This window comes from Ixodes scapularis, unplaced genomic scaffold (assembly GCF_016920785.2).
Source record: "Ixodes scapularis isolate PalLabHiFi unplaced genomic scaffold, ASM1692078v2 PGA_scaffold3__209_contigs__length_174095766, whole genome shotgun sequence".
NCBI lineage: Eukaryota > Metazoa > Arthropoda > Arachnida > Ixodida > Ixodidae > Ixodes > Ixodes scapularis.
This window is the reverse complement of record NW_024609868.1, coordinates 167,978,873-167,999,446: the sequence shown is the minus strand read 5'-3', so window position 1 is coordinate 167,999,446 and position 20,574 is coordinate 167,978,873. Positions and strand designations below refer to the sequence as shown.

The 20,574-nt window shown below is 46.4% G+C and overlaps 1 protein-coding gene across 1 annotated transcript in view; it reads right to left on the bottom strand.

The window, feature by feature from the left end:
• Positions 1 to 20,574, bottom strand: part of LOC8041062 (band 7 protein AGAP004871) — a 126,996-nt gene that overhangs the window by 94,754 nt on the left and 11,668 nt on the right. The window contains exons 4-5 of the mRNA XM_042292966.1: positions 19,735 to 19,817; positions 10,977 to 10,986 (exon numbers count right to left, since the gene is read on the bottom strand). Of these exons, the coding sequence (XP_042148900.1) occupies positions 10,977 to 10,986; positions 19,735 to 19,817 (93 nt within the window). The remainder of the gene's footprint in view (positions 1 to 10,976; positions 10,987 to 19,734; positions 19,818 to 20,574) is intronic.

The window sequence follows — 20,574 nt, the reverse complement described above, 5'->3', positions numbered from 1 at the left end:
AGTCGGCCGAACAAGACTTCGGCCACTACGAATTCGCACAACACCGTCGCTGTCGGTTGGGACCGGGACCGGCTCAGTGGCAGGGGGCGGCCCAGTCGGGAGAACGTCGACCGGTCGCCTTCGCTTCGCGGTCAATGACAGACACCGAGCAACGATACAGTCAAACGGAAAAGGAGGCATTGGCGACGGCGTGGGCCATCCAGCGGTTCGACGAGTTCGTTCGTGGTATTAACTTCGACGTGGAGACGGACCACCAGCCCCTTGTTTCGCTGTTTGGAAAGATGGAGCTTGACATGCTACCTCCGCGGGTACAGAGACTCAGGCTCAAGACTATGCCCTATCAGTTCCAGATGCTCTATGTGCCTGGAAAGCTGCTGGCTACAGCAGACACCTTGTCGCGGATTCCTCAAAAGGCACCCTGTCCTTTGGACACTGTGGAACTTTTCGCCACAGAGGTAGTTGACAGCAGCTTGGAGGATGTGAGGAAAGCACAAGGCTCTGATGGCGAGTGCAGTGCACTGATCTCCTTTTGCCAGCGCGGGTGGCCGCAGAAGTGCCTGTCAGCTTGGAGGATGTGAGGAAAGCACAATGCTCTGATGGCGAGAGCAGTGCACTGATCTCCTTTTGCCAGCGCGGGTGGCCGCAGAAGTCAAAGTTACCGCTGCATCTCGGAAAGTATGCTGCCGTGATGGATGAACTATCTATTTGCAACGGTGTTCTTCTTAAGGGTGCCTGCTTAGTCATCCCCTCTTCACTGAGGCTGCAAGTGCTGACGTTGCTGCACGAGGGACATCTGGGAATTAACCGTAGCAAAGCCCGGGCTCGAGAATCGGTATGGTGGCCAGGCATAACTGCGGAGATCACTTCCATGGTTACGAATTGTGAACAGTGCGCCTCCACTCGTGTGAACCTGTCGGAGCCGCTGGTCTCCACCCCTCTCCCCGGTCGTCCGTGGGAAATGCTCGGCATGGACCTATTCCACCTCAACGGACAAACCTTCATCCTGGTGGTGGACTACTACTCCCGATTCCCAGAGGTGGTAACGCTAAGAAGCACGACAGCTCAGGTTGTCATCGACGTGATCAAGAGCATCTTCGCTCGCCATGGAATTCCTCAGCGCGTAAGGTCTTCAAGCTGACAGGCAGCAGTGCACTGATCTCCTTTTGCCAGCGCGGGTGGCCGCAGAAGTCGAAGTTAATACCACGAACGAACTCGTCGAACCGCTGGATGGCCCACGCCGTCGCCAATGCCTCCTTTTCCGTTTGACTGTATCGTTGCTCGGTGTCTGTCATTGACCGCGAAGCGAAGGCGACCGGTCGACGTTCTCGCGACGGCTGAGCCTGCAGCAAGACGGCACCGAGTCCAAAAGAGCTTGCGTCTGCAGAAACCGTCGTGGCATACGCCGCGTGGTACTTGGCCATGCAACGGTCTGAAGTGAGCAGCTCCTTGATCTTTGCGAACGCTGCTTCTTGTTCATGCTGCCAAGTCCAGCTCGTAGTTTTGTTCAAGAGGACTCGAATTGGGGCAGTGACGTCAGAGATGTGAGGCAGGTATCTTGCTAGGTGGTTTACCATCCCAAGGAGGCGTCTGATGCCAGCGATGTCACTCGGTGGATCCATGGTCCGGATGGCTTCCACTTTGCTGGGATCCGGCCTGATGCCTTCTGCCGAAACAATAACTCCCAGGAAGGAGACCTCGGAGACTCCAAACCGGCACTTGTCTTTGTTCAGTGTGATGCCAGCTCCTGCTAGCCGAGACAACACCTGCTTGAGCCGAGCGTCGTGTTCCTTCTGGTTACGTCCAAAAACGAGAATATCGTAGATCATATTGGCGACGCCTTCTTGACCTTCGAGGATTCTGGCCATTTGTTTTTGAAAGTACTCCGGCGCCGAGGTGATGCCGAAGGGGAGTCTACAGAGGCAATAACGGCCGAAAGGAGTGATGAAGGTCGTGAGCTCCTGCGAGCCGGCTGCCAGCCTGACCTGATGGAAGCTTGCTGTGGCGTCCAACTTCGAGAAGATGGCCGCGTCGCCCAGGAGACCAAGGACCTGCTCGACTGTCGGCAGGATGTGGCGCTCTCTGAGTACCACTTCGTTGAGCCGTGTCAGGTCGACGCAGAGTCGATACGCTCCGGTAGGCTTCGGGACGACGACGAGTCCGGAGCACCATGGGGTTGGTTTGTCGACGCGACGAATCACTCCGTCGCTCTCCAACTTATCTAACTCGTGCCTGACGACCTCTCGCAGCGGGATGGGAATCCGACGAGGTGCGCTGAGTGAAAATGGCACGGCGTCTGGCTTCAGGCGAATGGTGTACTCGTCCTTGAGTGTGCCCCGTCCGCGAAACAATTCGGCATGTAGTGTTGTCTCGGGAGCATCCACTGCACCTAGGAACTGTACAACCTTGAGAGCCTCAATCGCCGGAAGACCCAGAAGAGGTACGGAAAGGGAGTCGATCACACAGAGCCGCTGAGAGCTTGTCTTCCCTTGCCACTGCAGTCGTGCCAGATACGACCCCAACACACGCAGCGGTTGACCTCCGGGTCCTGTCAGCAGGCTTTCAACCTTGTCAAGCTTGGCCGGCACGTTGGGAAAGTCGCTCGGTACGGCACACTTCCGCTCCAGAGTCCACCTTGAATTCCGCGGTGTAGTTATTCACGGTGACGTCCACGTACCTAGCTTTAGCGGATGTTCCCACAGCGTGCAGCTGGACAGAGCCGAGCTTGCCTTGCTTGACTTTCTTTGCACGGCACACTTCGGCGAAGTGTCCCTTCTTTCTGCAGTAGTTGCAGAGCGAGTCCCGTGCTGGGCAGTCTGAACGCGCGTGAGGCGCGCGACCGCAAAACGAACAAGCCGATGACTCACGGGGATGCCCTGCTCTGGCTTGGGCTCCGCTTGCACGAGCTGCTTTGGCGTCGGAGCGCCGACGGGATGGAACTTTATCTTTTTTCGTAGCGTCGACTTGGACTGCACGGGAACTCTCGTTGCTTGGCCGCGCAGACGCTTTCTCTTTATCGGCGTCTTCGGACCGACGTGCCTGGGTCCAGGCTTCAGTGAGAGTTAACTTAGCGTTCCGACACAGCTGCTCTGAGAGACGCGTGTCATGCAGGCCGACGACAAACCTGTCACGAATTAGACGCTCTTCTATCGCCGCTGACGGGTAGTTGCAGCGCTTCACGAGCTTGCACAGCTCCGCGTAGTAGGCATCCACGCTTTCGTCAGGTTGCTGGATGCGTTTATGGAAACGCGAAGACTCGTAGAGCTCGTTGGCTGGATGCACGAAGTGCGTCGTAAAGCGAGCAACCACTGCGGTGTACGAGGCGAGGGACGCCGCGTCGAGCGAGAACGTGTTGTGCAGCGGACGAGCTTCTGGACCCATACAGTAGAGTAGGGAGCGTACCTGGACGTCTTGAGGCGCTTGTCCAAGCCCAGACACGGTGACATAGTCGTCGTAGCGGTCTCGCCACGTCGGCCAAGTCCCGACGTTCGAAAAGTCGAACGCGTCCGGCTGCTGCAGATTGACGCCGACCCACTGCGGGCTGGATTCCTTGGACATGATTGTAGTGTCCTGAAGGCTAGCGTCGAGGTCGGTTCACTTCTGACACCATGTTTGATGGATTGAGGGCCCGTACCGTGAGGACAGGGTGTAGCGAGCCAGGATACGACCGACACATTTCAGAACACAACAGAGGAATGCATTTAATCAAGCGACAAGTAAGCACAGCGAGAGGGGGCGCCACAGGAATGCGGCAGACTATTTACAAAGTCAATAGGTGGCGACCTCTACAGTTTTAACCAATTTTGTTTCACACGGCACGGCAGAAGAGGGGCGGTATAGCCGTATTCGTAAGAAATGGGTAGCACGCGGAACGTCGGGACCTCATGTTCGAAGCAGCCGAAGACTTAGCTCAAAAAATAACAAACTCACGATGCAGTTTCTTTCTGCCTGCTCTGTACAGACCACCATATGAAAGCATTTTCAGTTTAATTCGTGAGCTCCGGACGGCACTCGAAGGCCTGGAGGCTGAACGCTGTTTATGCATCATGGGAGATATTACCATTGATAGGCTGGCGCTTTCTAAATGCCACGTGGTGGATTACTTAAATTTGTTTGCGGAATTCGGAGTTGACTGCCTGATTTACTCGGCCAGAAGAAAGGAGCATCTTTTGAACAAGTTGGTGTCACCTTGTATAGATGATTTGAACAAAAGAGCGCCTGACGCTTTAATCAGATCAGCCGTTATTGGCCAGAAATTGGCGGACCATTTCTTTGTTGCGTGTCGTGTTTTTGGGGAGAATCTGCCGGAGCGCTCCCAACCCCGAGGAACAATCACTATAGTTGACTCGAAACGTTATGATGAACTCATCAGGCGTTACCACTGGGAGGACCGTGTTGGCTCGTCAAATACATCCGAACTTTATGACAAATTTACCGATGTTCTAAATTCTTTAAAGCTGAATTGCAGAAAAGAAGTGTGAGTTCGAAAAAGAAAACCTGACTTTCCGTGGTTGGATGCTTGCATTTTGGCAGCAGTTCAGCGAAAGGAGTTGGCATGGGCTCGCAGCAGGAATGATCCAAAAAGTAAACAGCTAAGACAAGACCTTAAAATACCCAGAAACCGCGCCAAGTCCATGTTGCGTTAGGCTAAAGGAAGACATAACAAAAATAAGTTTTTTCAATCATCTCGTGACTTTGCCAAGACATGGAGTTTTTTAAGCGAACTCCGCGGGATTTTTCTAGGGGCAACCTACGAATTGGAGGTCTGTTTTGGACGCGGTGCCTTCTCACTTGCAAACGACTTTAATGCTTAATCTGTTGTTGTTTTTTTTTTTTGGGGGGGGGGGGGTTGTCAAAGACCGGGAGGAAAGAACCCTAAAATTGAAAAGAAGCGTAGCTTTCCTTCCATGCTTGGACAGGCAGGAGCTGTATTGTTTAATGTCTGGCCTCAGCGCCGACAAGCCGGCCGGCGGCGACAACATTGGGATGGGTGAGCTCCGGAGAAAGTTTGACGTCTTGAACAATGTACTACTCATTATTCTAAGCGCAATACTAGCTTCTGGTTGCATTCCGGTCAACCTAAAGACTGCAACGGTTAAGCCGCTATTCAAGAGTGGACTATAGGAAAATTTTAAAGTTATCGCCCAATATCAATCTCGCCTTCGTTGTCTAAAATTTGGGAGAAGCATCCGTTCAACGTTATGACCTCATTTTTTTGGGAACCATAACCTTATCCCATTCCGCCAATACGGTTTCGTCAAGGGTCGCGTCACACTGCCTCTACTGGAGGAGCTATCGGACGTGCTGAACACCACTTTTGACAATATTCAAGTCTCCTGTGCTTTGTTTCTTCATGTATCCAAGGCGTTCGACACAGTCAGCCGTGACATACAGCTTCAAAAACTGAATCTTTATGGTTTCAGAGGTCCATTCCTTTCACTTCTTACTAACTTTTTAACTAACCGGTCTCAGGTGACTTTGGTTGGCGACAGAAAACGTTCTAGTGCTTGGCTTAGAGCGGGAGTGCTGCAGGGTTCTAATTTGTCACCTCTCTTATTTAACATTTATCTTAACGACGTGAAATCTTGTATTCAGAACTGTACCCTTTATCAGTACGCGGATGACACCCTGCTTTTATCTCGCAATATGCAATATAGTACCGCGACAGATATGCTGCAGGATGACACTATACACCTGTAGGATTGGTTTACGTCAAACCCTACTACTATCAATTGCCCAAAAACAAAGCATGTTTGTTTTTTAAACCCGACGAGGAGTGTTTGCCTAGATAGGCCCTTGATTTTGCGTACGTCATGCTGTGCCGATTGTACAGTCAGCACGGAATGAAACCCGAACGCCGGAACGCGTGGCCATCGATACAGGCTGCTCCACCTGGAGGGCCCCTGAGAACTACTAAAAATGCGCCGGGGTGCGAGGGTGCGGGTCCTACTAAACTGCGCTCGACCCTCGCGCGGCACATCTGGGACTTCGGCGTTTCGCCGGTGGCGCGCTGTAAGCGCACGCCAGGAGGAGAAAGCACCGTGGGCGTGATCCGCTGGCGCGCGCAAGCAGCTTGCTGCTGCTCCTAGCATCGACCTTGTCGCGCCGACCACAAGCCGCAGGTGCCGACCGGGTCCCAGACGCGCCACGCGAGGGTCGAGCATATCTTAGCAGGACCCGGACCCTCGCACCCCGGCGCATATTCATTAGTTCTCAGGAGTCCTCCAGGTGGAGCAGCCTGCGTCGATGGCCACGCGTTCCGGCGTTCGGGTTTCATTCCGTGCTGACTGTACATGTGTTCCTGTTGAATATGTTCGCGATGTTAAATACACGAGAATTGTGCTCGATTCTGATTTATCCTGGCACGCAGATGACAAATATCTGCAGAAGAATGAGAAGAGTATACTGTCTATTGTGCTCTTTTAAGGTGCTTTCCCCGATGTCAATTAGGGTACTTATCATGCAGACACTGGAATACAGTATTTTAAGGTATGGCATTACTTTACCGGGAAACTGTCCCAGGCGATGGCATACTAGAATTTATGGTATCTTGAAAGATATGCTTAGAAGCGTAGCTTACAACTCGGAATTTCTTGCAGAGGACAACTTGTTGAAATCGTTTCAGTTGCATCATTTTGAGACCCTGTTCAAGCACGCCATTATCGCCAGGCACTACTGGGACAGTTCATTTAAGAATCCCATGTATGTTTCTAGGTCTTTCAGGAACAACCGACGGTTTGAAGTGCCCAGAAGACGAACGCATTATGGAGAAAGTGTAAGATCTTTTTATGTAGCAAAGAAGTTTAATGAGCTTCACGAAGACTTACATAACATAGAGTTCGTGCAAAAATTAAAGAAAGCACTCTAGTGTGTTTGCTAAGGCCCATTTCAAGACCGACCGAGAAAAGAAAAAAATCTGATATTCTATATATCCCTGCTTTGAGTTTGATTGTAACGTGGTGTCACATAGTGTGACTAATTATATAAAATTACCTTTTTTTTATTAAAGTGACTCCGGAAACAAATTTCGTTAGCAGTTGTGATTTTCTGTTTCCCTTCACGAGCAGCATGCTCATCAATGTGGTGTTCATCATACAAGCCCTAGATGGTTTTCATGAAACCGTGTCTGTACCTGGTTCTGAGTTCGTGCAATAAATTATTATTATTATTATTATTATTATTATTATTACTACTACTATTATCATTACATGTTAGACCAGGTACTGTAGATGCACTCGGGATTACCACGTTCCGTGTTTGTTCAACGCCCTCCCTAACAATTACATTGCCATTACATCACTGAAACAACTGAAGAAAATACTACAGTGCACCAACTATGATTTCATCTAGCATCTTTTTGATGTGTCTGCATGCTTCAAGCTTGAACTGTGATTAGTTCAGTTCATTTTAACTTAGTTTCGCCTTTTTTATTTTTTTTCCCTCTTACTTCCATTTCGCTTAACGCTTTTTGTGTTTTTTTTTTTCCTTCATGTTTTTTTTCTTTCGTGCTTTTTTTCTTTGTGCTTTTTTCTGCATTCGTGCTTTTTGTGTTTTATAGTTCGACTTTCTCTCTTACATTTTGGAATCAAGATAACGGTCTTTTGAATTTTCTATGTGTGTCATCATACAAGCCCTCTGCAGGCTTTGATATGCTTGAATACTTGAATTCCAATGTGTGTGAAAATATTATTATTATTATTATTATTATTATTATTATTATTATTATTATTATTATTATTATTATATATATATACATATATACATATATATAGGGAAAAAAGAAAAAGAAGTCGTCGGGCTCCGCCGTTCCTTTCGGCCGCTGGCAAATATTAGCCTTTATTTTGATGATTTCGCCGGCTTAAATCCTCTGCGAGGTCCTACCATCTGGACAAGAAGGAGAGTCTCTATGGGGCTGTCGATTGACATCCTTCCATCCAAGTAAGCCGGGCATATCGTCTGAGGTGATCACTGACCCGCCTGCACGATCGCCGCCATGTTCCCTACGGCCAGCTTGCCCCAGTACCATTGACGCCACTTGTGTGCCTGGCATCGGAGTGTCACCGCTACACGCCGACTCAGCTATTGCGCCAAGTGAGGGCTCTCGTCATTCGCCTTCATCGTCAGACTTCATGATTTCTGGACATACTGTTTTCACGGTGGGAATCGTGCGTCTCATTACGCGCACAGATCTCACGGTGTGCTATTTCCTCAGCTTAGTACCGATCATGTCCTCTTCGCATCCTGCTGCCTCCAGCTGAGACCCTGAAGCTCGTCACTATACAACCAAACGACGGCTTTTTGCAAGTATTTTGCGGTTTCACTTAGTGACAGGCCATCTTGCTGCTTTTCGCCACAACGCTGCTCATTGCTGATCTCTTCTGGTCAGTGACACGCCTCCTACCATTACGCTGGTGGTTTTCGGCAGTGTTTTGTTCACGACCTTCGTTATCACCACCGACAACTTCCGAGTTCCCGCTCATCTCAAGTAACTCTGCTCCAGCGTCACCCACACTAACTCGCGTTGCAATGGGTGATTCCAACGAGTGCATCTCATGTCGCAAGCCAACGCCTGCTGACGGTAGATTCATGACATGTTCTGAATGTTACTGCAGCTATCATTTAGGCCAGGGCTGCTCGGGCATTGCACCGAATACATTTAATGCGATGAGTGATACAAAACGAGATGTATGGAAGTGCAAGAGCTGCAGGCCTGGCAGTAGGCGAGGCAATCTTAGTAGTCAAGCAGACAATACGCAGTTTGACGCAAGCGTTTCATCACAGCTGTCTGCCATTCAGGCTCAGCTTAAAGATCTACCTGACATTAGCTCGAAAGTCGAAGCTCTGATAAACCAGACCAAAGACCTACTGCCCCTAGCAGCAGAAGTAGCAAACCTAAATAAGATTATGAGCGAACTGCAAGACACAGTGTCATTTGTCTCCAAGCAATATGACACCGTGATGGAGGGCTTGAAGTCTGGCGAAACTGCTCTAAGGGCTTGTGAATCTGAAGTGGCAGCTTTGAAAGCTACAGTTGCTGCCCAAGCATCACAACTCGCAAGCCTACACGCGAATATGGGCGAATCTGAAGTGTCTGTTCTGCGAGATACAGTCACTGCCCAAGCATCACAGCTTGAGATATTACGCGCTGAAGTAAGCGAATCCGAGCAGCAGTGTCGCAGAGCCAATATGGAGGTTTGCGGCCTTCCAGTTGTTGAGAACGAGGATCTGACAGGTCGACTGTCGGAAATCGCGGCGAAACTCGACCTGCAGGGATTTCGACATTCAGACATTGAGTCGATTCACCGCCTTCCTGCAAAATAGAACACAATCCCAAAAATCCTGGTTAAGTTCAACCATGTCGCCATCATGGAGCGATGGTTCGCAGCTAGAAAACAACTGCGCGCCCTTCTTGAGAACGACGCACTGCCAAAAATGTTCTTCAATGAAAACATAACACAAGCAAAGCGGGAACTTTTCTGGCTAGCGAAGGGGAAGGCACGCGAAATGAATTTTAAATTTGTCTGGACTAAGGAAGGTAGAATCCTCGTCAAAAAGTCTGAGGGAACAACAGTTATTCATATTGCGAGAAAGAGCGATTTAGACAAGATCAAGTGAGCTCATGGGTTCCAGTTTTTTCACCTTTCCCGATGTAGGCGCATTCAAAGTTTGTTTTAGCCATACCTCTGGAAATTCATTTGGACTGCTCAACTTGAACATTCGTAGTATAAGAAAATACTGGGATGAGTTTTTGACGATTGCTCTAAACTTAAACGACATAATTGACGCTTTCGTTTTAACAGAAATTAATACTCACTCAGAGTCGCTGGAGCTCTTTGTTTTGCCTGGATATCGTTCTTTCTGCTATACACGCCCCGACAGACGCGGTGTCGGAATTGCAGTTTTTGTTAGAGACGTATACACCGCATCCCGATTGGACATTTCCTTCGTTTACGCTGAATGTGTCGCTTTACGGATAATCACGAAACATGCCTCGTTCTTGCTAATGGCAGTCTATCCCCCTCCGTCCAACAGTGCTTCCAATTTTATTCTAGAACTTGAAAACGTCGTATCATCATGGACGTTAGAACAACAGGTGTGTGTGGTGGGAGATTTTAACATAGATATATTAGCCTCATCCAAACCAGTCGTAATTGATTACCTCACACTTTTTTATTCTCATGGTATTGAATGCAGTATTCAGGCTCCAACAAGGGAAGAGTTTTTAAATAGATCACTAGTTGCATCGTGCCTTGATCACATTAACCTCCGTGGTCCAAGTTTTAATATTCAATCCTGCGTAATCATTCAAAAACTGGCAGACCATTATTTTACAGCATGTCAGTGGACACCCTTGTTGTCCGGTCATTATACGCAAAAGCTTCCAGGCGAAGATAAAACAACTGACGCTTGGATCATAGATCAGCGGAAACTTGACTTGTCTATAAAATCTTTGATTGGTCATCGTTACTTGACTCAAACGACGCTTGCCAAGTGTACAAGAAATTTTGCGAACAAATCCAGTTTTTCAGAAATGAGGCGAAGCGTCCAATTAGTTTTAGAAAAAGAAAAAACGAAAGCCATTGGATGACCCCAGATGTTATTAAAGCAATCGAATATAAAGACCTGTTGTGGAGACGATCCAAGCGTGCGCCGAACAATAGCGCGCTCCACCTCGCATTTAACATAGAAAGAAATAAAGTATGTGCGCTGATACGCGCTTCAAAATGGCGCTACTTTAGAGGACAGTTTGACAAAGCTGCAAATAACCCCAAGCAGACGTGGTCCATCGTCAACCAATTGCGTGGAAAAGCTACACATCCAGAGTCTCCCTTGCAGTACTTTAAAGACGATCCCCAGCTAGTAGCAAATTCATTCAACAATTGTTTTGCGAGCACATCACGAGTATCATGTGAGGCTTCTCTCGGCGTTTGCAGCCTAAATAATTCAATTTGTGAATCAGCACTTTTACCAACCATCACTGATGTTGACCTGCATTCTCTGGTGTTTAGCTTCAAAGAAACGAAACCAAACGGAATTGATGGCATATCGATCAGAATTCTACGACAAAATTTTGCGGCTTTAACTACTGTTCTTTTATTCATGCTAAACGGTTTCATAACGACCGGTGTAATTCCAAGAATCTTAAAAACAGCACTTGTTAAACCCTTTTTATAAAAGGGTCAAAAAGACAAATTTGAAAACTATCGACCAATCTCCATATTGCCTGTCATAGGTCAGCTTCTGGAAAAGCATTTGCTAATAACTCTGTCAGGATTCCTCAACAAGTTCTCAGTAATTTCACCGAGACAATTTGGTTTTGTACAGGGTCTTGGAACTGTTTCACTGTTAGAAGAATTTTCCGACCTCCTCCATTCTGCTTTTGACAATAATCTATACAGTTGCGGTCTATTTTTAGATATTTCTAAAGCTTTTGACTCCGTCGACCACAGTATATTGCTTCAGAAATTACACAAGCTGGGATTTCGTGGCAACTTTCACACACTTCTTACAAATTGTCTCTCTAATCGTTCCCAGGTTGTTGCTCTGGGAGGTCTAAGCATGAGCACACAGGTGTCTCTGACGTGTGGCGTTCCACAAGGATCTATAATCTCCCCCTTATTGTTTAATATTTATGTGAATGATCTTGCAGAAAACATCTTAAATTGTCATATATTTCAATATGCGGATGATACAGTTTTAATCGCGTGTCACACCAACTACACATCAGCCGTACAAATACTACAACAAGCTGTTTTCACTGCTATGAACTGGTTTCGTGACAACCGCATCAAAGTCAACGCCTCAAAAACTAGTTTAGTATGCTTTAGGAATCCCTTAAAACAAACTGTGACAAACATTCCTCTCTTCATTCATACCTCCGATTGTGCTTCTTGTTCCTGTACGGCAGTTTCTTATGTCAATTCAGTTAAATACCTGGGAGTTTATTTTGACAGCGACCTTGCTTGGAACACCCACCTGTCCTATATTTGTAGCAAACTCAGAAGTACTGCCTGGCTTTTGTACACCGTTAGACATCTTGCTCCGATCGGTGTGCGCAGAGCTATTGCCAGCAGTCTTGCTTACGGCGTTTTAAGATATGGAATCACCATTCTTTCCAATTGCTCCATAAGATGGCAAATACGCATCGATAATATTCTGCGGAACTTACTGAAGAGCGTGGCGTATGACTGTGATTTGACAGAATGCGGAAGTATCTTTGAGTATCTTGGTTTACCTTCCTTCCAAAAGTTGTTTGTGAATTCAGTAATTTTGCGCCACTTTTGGATGGATGATTTCAAAAAAACTTACATGTCCTCCCGAGTTCTAAGAGATAGTCCTCGCTATGTTGTACCTCGTTCTTATACTCGCTACGGACAAGCTACTCGTGATATTTATGTCCCGAAAATATTTAATTCGCTTCCTGATGACATATTTACGCTTACCTCAAAAAAGCAACTAAAAAAATTCCTAATTGATTGGACTCTACCTTAAGTACTCCTTAATGTTTCCTTACCTTTTTCTCTTTTTTTTTTTACAACTTTGTCGGAACCTTTTTATTTTGCCTGTATATGTTTTTATATTGTTTCTTCCGGTTCACTGTGATTGACTATCTCTGTCAGTGGCATGTATATAGCTATATGTGTGCTTTGTCTGTGTCTCTACATGTACCTGTACATATGTCTATAATGTTTCTACCGGTCTACTGTGATTTACTATCTCTATCCGTGCCATGTACAAAGTGACTGACTACCCACCGCCTCCCCTCCCCCACCCCGGACAACTATGACTGTTTATCGGTGTTTGTTAACTAGATGTATATAATCGCTCACTACCTCTTCCGGGCCTTGTCCCACAAGCCTACTTTGGCTTTGACGGGCCCGAAAATATCGAAAACAAACATGAAAGTGGAATAAATATTATTATTATTATTATTATTATTATTATTATTATTATTATTATTATTATTATTATTATTATTATTATTATTATTATTATTATTATTATTATTATTATTATTATTATTATTATTATTATTATTATTATTATTATTATTATTATTAGAGCCTGCTGACTTCCTACGCCTGCACGGGCGTCGGAAGAAGCCGAACTTTTTGTTTTTGTTTAAAACGTCCTCTGGTCTGAACGATTATTTAAGCCGTTTTTCTGGTGTGTATATTACGTCTCCACGTGTGCCTACTCTGCTTCGATCATACTTTTATACTTCCAAACATTTTAATCTCCTAAGCCCATTTACAATGCAGTTGCCATTCAAATGTTACAAACAAATGCAGTCGAGGTTATGTACTCGTTTAACCGAATAGCAAGGGTGTGAATTCCCCCAAGACTAAGAGCGTTGCATTCGTAGGCTCTAGAAAAGCCTCGAAGTTTTTCGGCGGTAATTTCTGCATTGCTCTAGCTGTGGCGCGTACAGATCAATTCCTGTTCAGTATGTTCATTCCATTAAATACCCTGGTATAATTTCCTATTTATCTTGGTATTCACACTTGTCATTTGTTTCTAACTGGTTGAGAAGTCTATTATGCAAGATCTTTAATATCAGAGTCTTCCTTCCAATGACCACCAGGAAACGTTAATGCGTTATTTGGCTTACAGTGTACTAAGATATGGTATAACACTTCCTATATCGCTCCCTTTAATGGCATGCAACAATCGACATTATCGTAAATGGAATGTGGAAGAGGGAATCTTACAGCCTACTGCAGTGTTAAAAAGAAAACGTGTGTGCTTAGAGTAGACTGTTGGGTCTAGGTTTAGTTTTTATTCTCTTTTTTTGAACAGGTAGAAGAGTTTTACTTTTGGTGTAGTGATTTTAAAACTGAGAGAACTGCCCCTGTACACCGAGGTGCAAAGTGAGTTTTGAACGTTCAGGTATATACACTCGCTGCCGGAAAAATCGGGAGAACCTTTTATGTTTTAAAAATTTGTAACGCCGTGCCAGATTACTAATTTCTCTCGATGTCTAATTGTCACCTAATGATAAGCTCGAAAAAATTGTACAATGATCGGGACAAACATTTAAAAATGTAAGTGACACCTGTCGATTGGATTTTGTATTGTTACTATTGTGAAGAATTTGCGTCCACTGCCAAGTTACGCTTCACAAGCCTTACGTTGCCTTAGGCAGACCTGCTCTTTTGTATTGCCTTATTTCATGAATACAATTATGAGTACAGTGAGGGTGCTTTAAGCCTAAGCAAAGAGCAGACAAAGACGTGTGGGTGTCCATGCCAGTCTATTATGTGAAATAGCTTCCTCGTTCCACCGGCGCGCGCGAGTTCCGAGACACTGGCTCCGCCGCTGACTGCGCTGGCCGCGCAACTATGCTTGTCACGTGTGCCTCCTCCGAAAGAAGACCACCCTGGCATATTACGTATGATCATCGTAAGAGAAAGCTTGTACCGGGGAGGGGAAACGTTTCAGGCGGTTAATATCTTAAGAATGTTCTCATGAACGAAGCAAAATTGGTCGATTTGGCCAGTCGTAAAGTGTTTGTTCAATGGCTGCCGATGGGGCTGAGGGCCGGTCAAGCTTCTTGTTCAGGCTTCTTCCTTTTTTTTTTACCATTTCTTTGTCTTAATGGAAATAAGTTATTATTATTATCATGAGTCGATTATGAAACTGACGGTCGGTTTTGGGTGGCGCAGGATAGACAAGCTAATTGAAAGGGAGATTTCTCGTAAATGATCCGCAATGGGCCTTGGTATTTATGGAGGAAATTTTATAGCAGCTGACTTTCCAAGTCGGGAAAAGTACCAAAACAAAGTCCTTCAGGTTGTAGTGCCCCCATTCGTGTCTACTGTTGCAGCGGCGTTCGGATTGTTCTCGGTGGTGCGATGTACGTGCTCGGATAAGTTGACGGCAGGCGTCTGCACGATAGGCGGCTTGGGAAGAGGAGCCATTCTGCGAAATTTCACTTGCGTAAGGCAGAACAGCATTAAGCGCGGTGAACGGTTCAAAGTGGTTAACTAAATAGAATGGGGAGGGCGTCTGGATTGGTGGATTGTAGTGACGCATTATAAGCAAAGGTCACGAATGGAATGATAGTGTTATAATTAGAATGGCTGTCAGAGGCATACATGGAAATCATTCTCGCGAGCGCGTGGTTAAATCTCTCCGTAAGCCCGTTTGTTTCGTTATGGTAAGGAGAGGTGATTCGTTGGTCGACATTGCAAGCGCGCAACAAAGCTTCAAGTGTCAGTGCCGTGAATGTTCTTCTGTGATCGCTAACCCTACCGAAAAATCCGGTATAACTTTTCGCTATCCGGATTATGGAACCGGAAATCTATCTGGATTCTATCTGGACTCTATCTGGACTCTATCTGGATTTTAGGTTTTCAGAAATTATTCCTTTGTCCGCAATCTGGATTTCGGGTTTCCAGTAACAAATTTCCGGTTCCATATTCCGGATAGGCAAAGTTATACCGGATTTTTTGGTAGGGAATGAGAGCTTCCTAGGGCACCATGGCGGAGTATACGATGCTATGTAAATTGAAGACTGCGATGGCTTCAGCAGTGGCTTCTGGTAGCGACGAAGTTTCCAAGTATCGAGTGGCGTGGTCAATAGCGACGAGAATTCAGCGATGGCCGGCAATAGGCCGCGTAAGGAGACCAAAAAGATCAATGCCTTCAAATTCAAATGGCGGTGTTGAGAGAGAGATGGGCCGACGGAGAACGGTGGGGCAGGATGAGTAGCGCTTGTGATGCTGACACGGGACACACGATTCAATGTAATGGCAGACGGTGCGGTACATTTTTGGCCAAAAGTAACAACACCCTAAAAAATGTTTGTGCGTCTACCTTCACGCACAACACTCGGAGAGCCAATCACCGCAACTTACGGAGGCAGCTCAGCGAATGACAACGCCGAAACATATCTTTAGACCGAAAACCGCATTCTGAGTTGTGACATTAAGGAATGCAAAACGTCACGCTTCCTTGGCTTGATGTCACAACTCAGACTGCGTTTTTTGGTCTAAACATATGTTTCGGCATTGTCATTCGCTGAGCTGCCTCCGTACGTTTCGGTGATTGGCTCTCCGAGTGTTGTGCGGGAAAGCAGACTCACGGGCTTTTTTTTAGAGTGAATGGCGAATCCTCTCGTGCGTTTTAAAATGTCCAAGATGTTCAGCAGCGGGATCATCATGATAAAAGCGCGTACTTTTTGAGCGTAGGTCTGGTGGAACAGCAAATAGCCAGCGCTTTTCATTGGGGGCGTATTTCCGCTTGTAGAGCAGGCCATTAAAATGGCAAAGTCTAGACTCTTCTTAATCAAGCGGCGACCGCTCGACGGAATGGTGCCTTCAAGATGTTCAAAAAGGGGGCTAACCCAGGCGTTTAGGTGCTGGGATTACAAAAAGTCGTTGATTAAGAGAGTTGCAATTACGACTGTTGTTGTCGCGGCGTGTGTTGAAGTCTTGCTCATGTCCTTTGCACTTAGAGGACAGAGAGAGAGCACGTCGGCGTCGTAGTGGATTCTTGCAGACTTATGACGAACGAAGAAGTCTTACTTGTGCAGTACAAGAATCCAGCGTCCAAGACGGCCGGACATGCTTTTCCTGGGCAAGAGCCAGCAAAGCGAGTGGAGATCTGTGACGAAGTCGAAATGACGGCCATACGGAGAGGGACGAAATTTGGTGATCGCCCATACGGCCGCAAGGTATTTTCGTTCGGTTGTCGAATAGCTTGCTTCCGGCTCGTTAGGGTGCAGCTGGCATACACAATGACCTTTTCCTGTTGGGTTCTGGAATCTTGGTGCAAGGGTACTGCTCCTAATCCGCATATGCTGGCATCCGAGTGAATCTTTATAGGAGCGCAGGAGTCGCAATGGCAGAAGACTGGAAGTGAGGCAAGGGTGAGACGAAGGGAAGCAAAGGCGTTCATGCACAAAGTGGTCCATACGTAGTGTACATCGCCACAAAGTAAGTGATGAAGAGGGGCGGTATTGCTGCAAACAATTTGATAAAGCGTCAAAAATTAGATGCTATGCCGAGGAAGCTGCGAATGTCTTTTACATTCGTGGGACATGCGAAGTCCAAGATTGTAAAAATCTTGTTTGGATCCGCAGCGGCGCCAACTTGAGTGGTAATGGGACCGAGTACCTTGAAGTTTCTTGCAGCGATGCGGGACATATCGTATTCATTTGGAGACCTTCATTAAAAAGGGAAGAAAGAATTTAGGCAGTCGGGTTAAGTGTTGTGAAAATGTCCTCGAAAATACAATGATCTCGTCGAGTTAACACAAGCATGTTTTCCACTCCATTTTCCGTAGCACTGTATCATTCTCTTAAAGGTTGCTCAAGTATTGTAGAGGCCAAACTTTATGAGGTTAAATGTAAAAAACCCATGTAGTGTAGTGGATGAAATGGTAAATAAATGATGACGTTGGCTAACTTTGTGGGATTATCCCAATGATTATGTAGGCTCACTCGAGTGTAGAAATTGGCCCACTCTTCAATCGTTTCGTCGACGAGGCCGGAAAAGAACTCGACGATCTCGGTGACGTGATGCTAAACAAATCAGGGGCAAAGCAGGGTCAGCCGCTGTCATTGCGGTCGTGGTAGGCGGCAGTACGACAGGCGGTAAGTCGCCAGCAGGAAACAAGGTGGTAGGAATAGGAGGCGTGACCGGTACCGAAGTGATACGGGCTGGTACCAGCAATATGTGCGCGGATACTGTGGTAGGCGTCATGGACGGTCGTGCGATTTTCTTATTTCGGAGTTCCACGTTGATTAGGCAGAGAAGCCAACGCAGCTCAGGGAAGGAGTGAATTAGTGAATGAAGGCAAGAGCTTTGGTTACGCACCTCCACCAGGCTGTGAGGGTATTTTAATCTAAGCAAAGGAGCAGACAGATACGTGTTGGTGTATAGCAACGGACAGTCTATTCTGAGAGCGAGCTTCCTCGCTCCTCCGGCGCACTCCAGTCCCCGAGACAGGGGCGTCGCCGCTGTCTGCGCTGGGCGCGCACATGACGAGAAATTTCCATGACTAGTGCGCGACCGCTTTCGGTTGCGCACCAGTCACCCAGCTGTGTTTGGGGATTTGTGTTTATCCTTTGTCCCTCTTGTTCTCCTTCTCCGGGGATTATTTTCGTCATACTTGTCCAGCTCGATTGCGCCTTTGCATTTAATTGCTTTATAATCAAGCACTTCTAGTTAACTTAGCTGTTCCCACGTGGCGTATTCACATTTAACGTTTACGACGTGTGAAAATTGCCGCCAAAGAGTAGTGTCTGTCGAGTGAAAAAAACAGTAACTTCAGAGATATAAACAGATAGACGTTTACAAATATCAGTGATGCGAAATTAGAGCGCAGCTCTTGAGGCGGACGAGGAAGGGAGGGTATTAAGGGGAGGGTATACCTCTCCTTCTCCGTAGCCTCTTCTCCTCCCCTCCTCGTCTCCTACTCCTCCTCCTCCTCCATCACATTCTTTTCCCTCCTCCTCCAATTAAGTTTTTCGCTAAATTTAGCGGGGAAAATGACGTCATATGGACCTCCTGTCACCTCATCTATGCACAAATTCAGTTTCCCCGCGAGATTTAACGGGAAAATGGACGTCCGGTGACTCCGCGGAGAAACTGAATTTGCCCTGCTAAACCTAGCGTAGAAACTAAAATTTTCTCCTTAATTTAGCGGGGAGTTTAATTGGTGTTGAGGAAACATGACGTCCGTTTTCCCGCTAGATTTAACGTGGTTACGCCGACGCCGACGCAGCTCAGCCTGGAAATGGGCGCATAAGAGGTGCGCTCTAAAAAGAATGAGATAATGAGTATCTTGCGGGTGCAACATACTGATTCTATTATCATTCTTTTTCACCATTTCATGGCGTGCTGTGATCTAAACAAGAACATCGGAACTTCTAAATGCTTTCGCAGAAGTCATTCCACTCATTTCGATAGCGGTGCATTAATGATAGAGGAAGGTAGCAAGATTGGTCGCTTCGTTAAACAGCCGATGGTCGTCTACCCTGTACAGCGGCACTAGTCTGCGTCATCTTCTTTTAGACAACTTCCCGATCATTGAAATAGGAGTTCATAAAACGGCCGGGGAATCAGTAGAGGCCTATAAAATAATTAAGCAAGGCAAAAAGAACTGTGAAAGCCAAAGATAATAATCTTTGCAGAAGGGGAAAAAGGGGTTGAAAAGAACAAACACAATACTCCTTACACAGCTAGGTTACTGGTGCTGGACTCAAAATATCCACCTGGTCTTTGTACAGCACTTGGGAGCTTTCCGATTTTAGAGGAGCGTTCTACCAACTGAGGTAACGCCCTTGTTCGCATTCTCCATGTATTATTATAGTTAGTTTTGTCCAGCTAGCTTGCACCTGTGCACTAATTGGATTACCAGCGTAAGTCAGACTTCTGTTTCCTTACACAAAATAAGAAATAGACTACTTGAACACCTGTTGACACGATGATGATTTGATGGTTCACATCATTGGGTGTTTGTCACGAAATATTGAGTTGTCAGATCAGCGCTCATCCTGCGTACTTCTCTCGCGTATTCGTTGTTTTGAGCGCCGTTTCATCTATTGCTTGAGCACAAAAAATATTGCTGCACAACACGTCACCTTTCGTGTTAAATAGTTGCGAGTTCAGCAAGTCAAACCTGCAGTTTTTTCAAGTCTACGAAGAAATTTGCCAATAACGACTGCGATGCATTCAACGTTCTCCGACATTGAAGAGGTGTAAAATTGCAATTCTTCGTCTGGCTTACCTCTTGGGGTGGAACATCAAAGGTTAGCGTCCTGAGATCAACCTTGGTGTAATTTTCAATGCAGGGGAGAATGAAAAAGATACCTGAAAAAAAAGGAAGAAAAGACAATCCGGACAACATATAAAAAACGAGACGTAAGGTAATACACATATACACCCCAGAAAGAATCATTTGTGCAAACATTCGGTGTGGACGCAGGACTCCTGTCGGAAGGCATTAGTGAATGTGCTGAACAAGAGCGCCTCACATTTAAGAACTCGTTTATCACCCACAAAGTAAACGGTATTTTGTTCCGTACGCTCAAGGTTAGACAGAAGACAGACGAGAACGAAACTGTTATCGAAAGGAGGGTTTGAACAGACACACCGGGAAATTTTAATTGTATGTAACTAAGGAAAAGCACATGGCGGAGCGATATACGAGCTGCAGTAAATGCAACTACAGTGATTTTACATCAGATTTGTGCCACGTAATAGAGACAGCTTGCAGTGTGGCGTTGCGAAGGTTGCGAAGGTTTAACACATCTAGCCAGAAAAAAAAAACTCTGTACATCAAAAAGATAAACTAACGGCGTAAGCATGTGGACACAGACAGATAACAAGTACGGTCAGACGTCGTTAATATGGACTCTGTTATTATGAGTATAACTCACTATAGACGACGTTTCCGGGGACGAACTGGGTGAATACAAGCACCTTGGTCTCGTTATTAAGTGACACCTGCCTTATTTACCATTTATGAAGGAACCGGGGCGTCCATATCAACGAGAAATCACTGTAACATAGGACCGACTGCCGCTGTCTAAGGCAATCGCAAACCACGACTGTAGACGTCTACTGC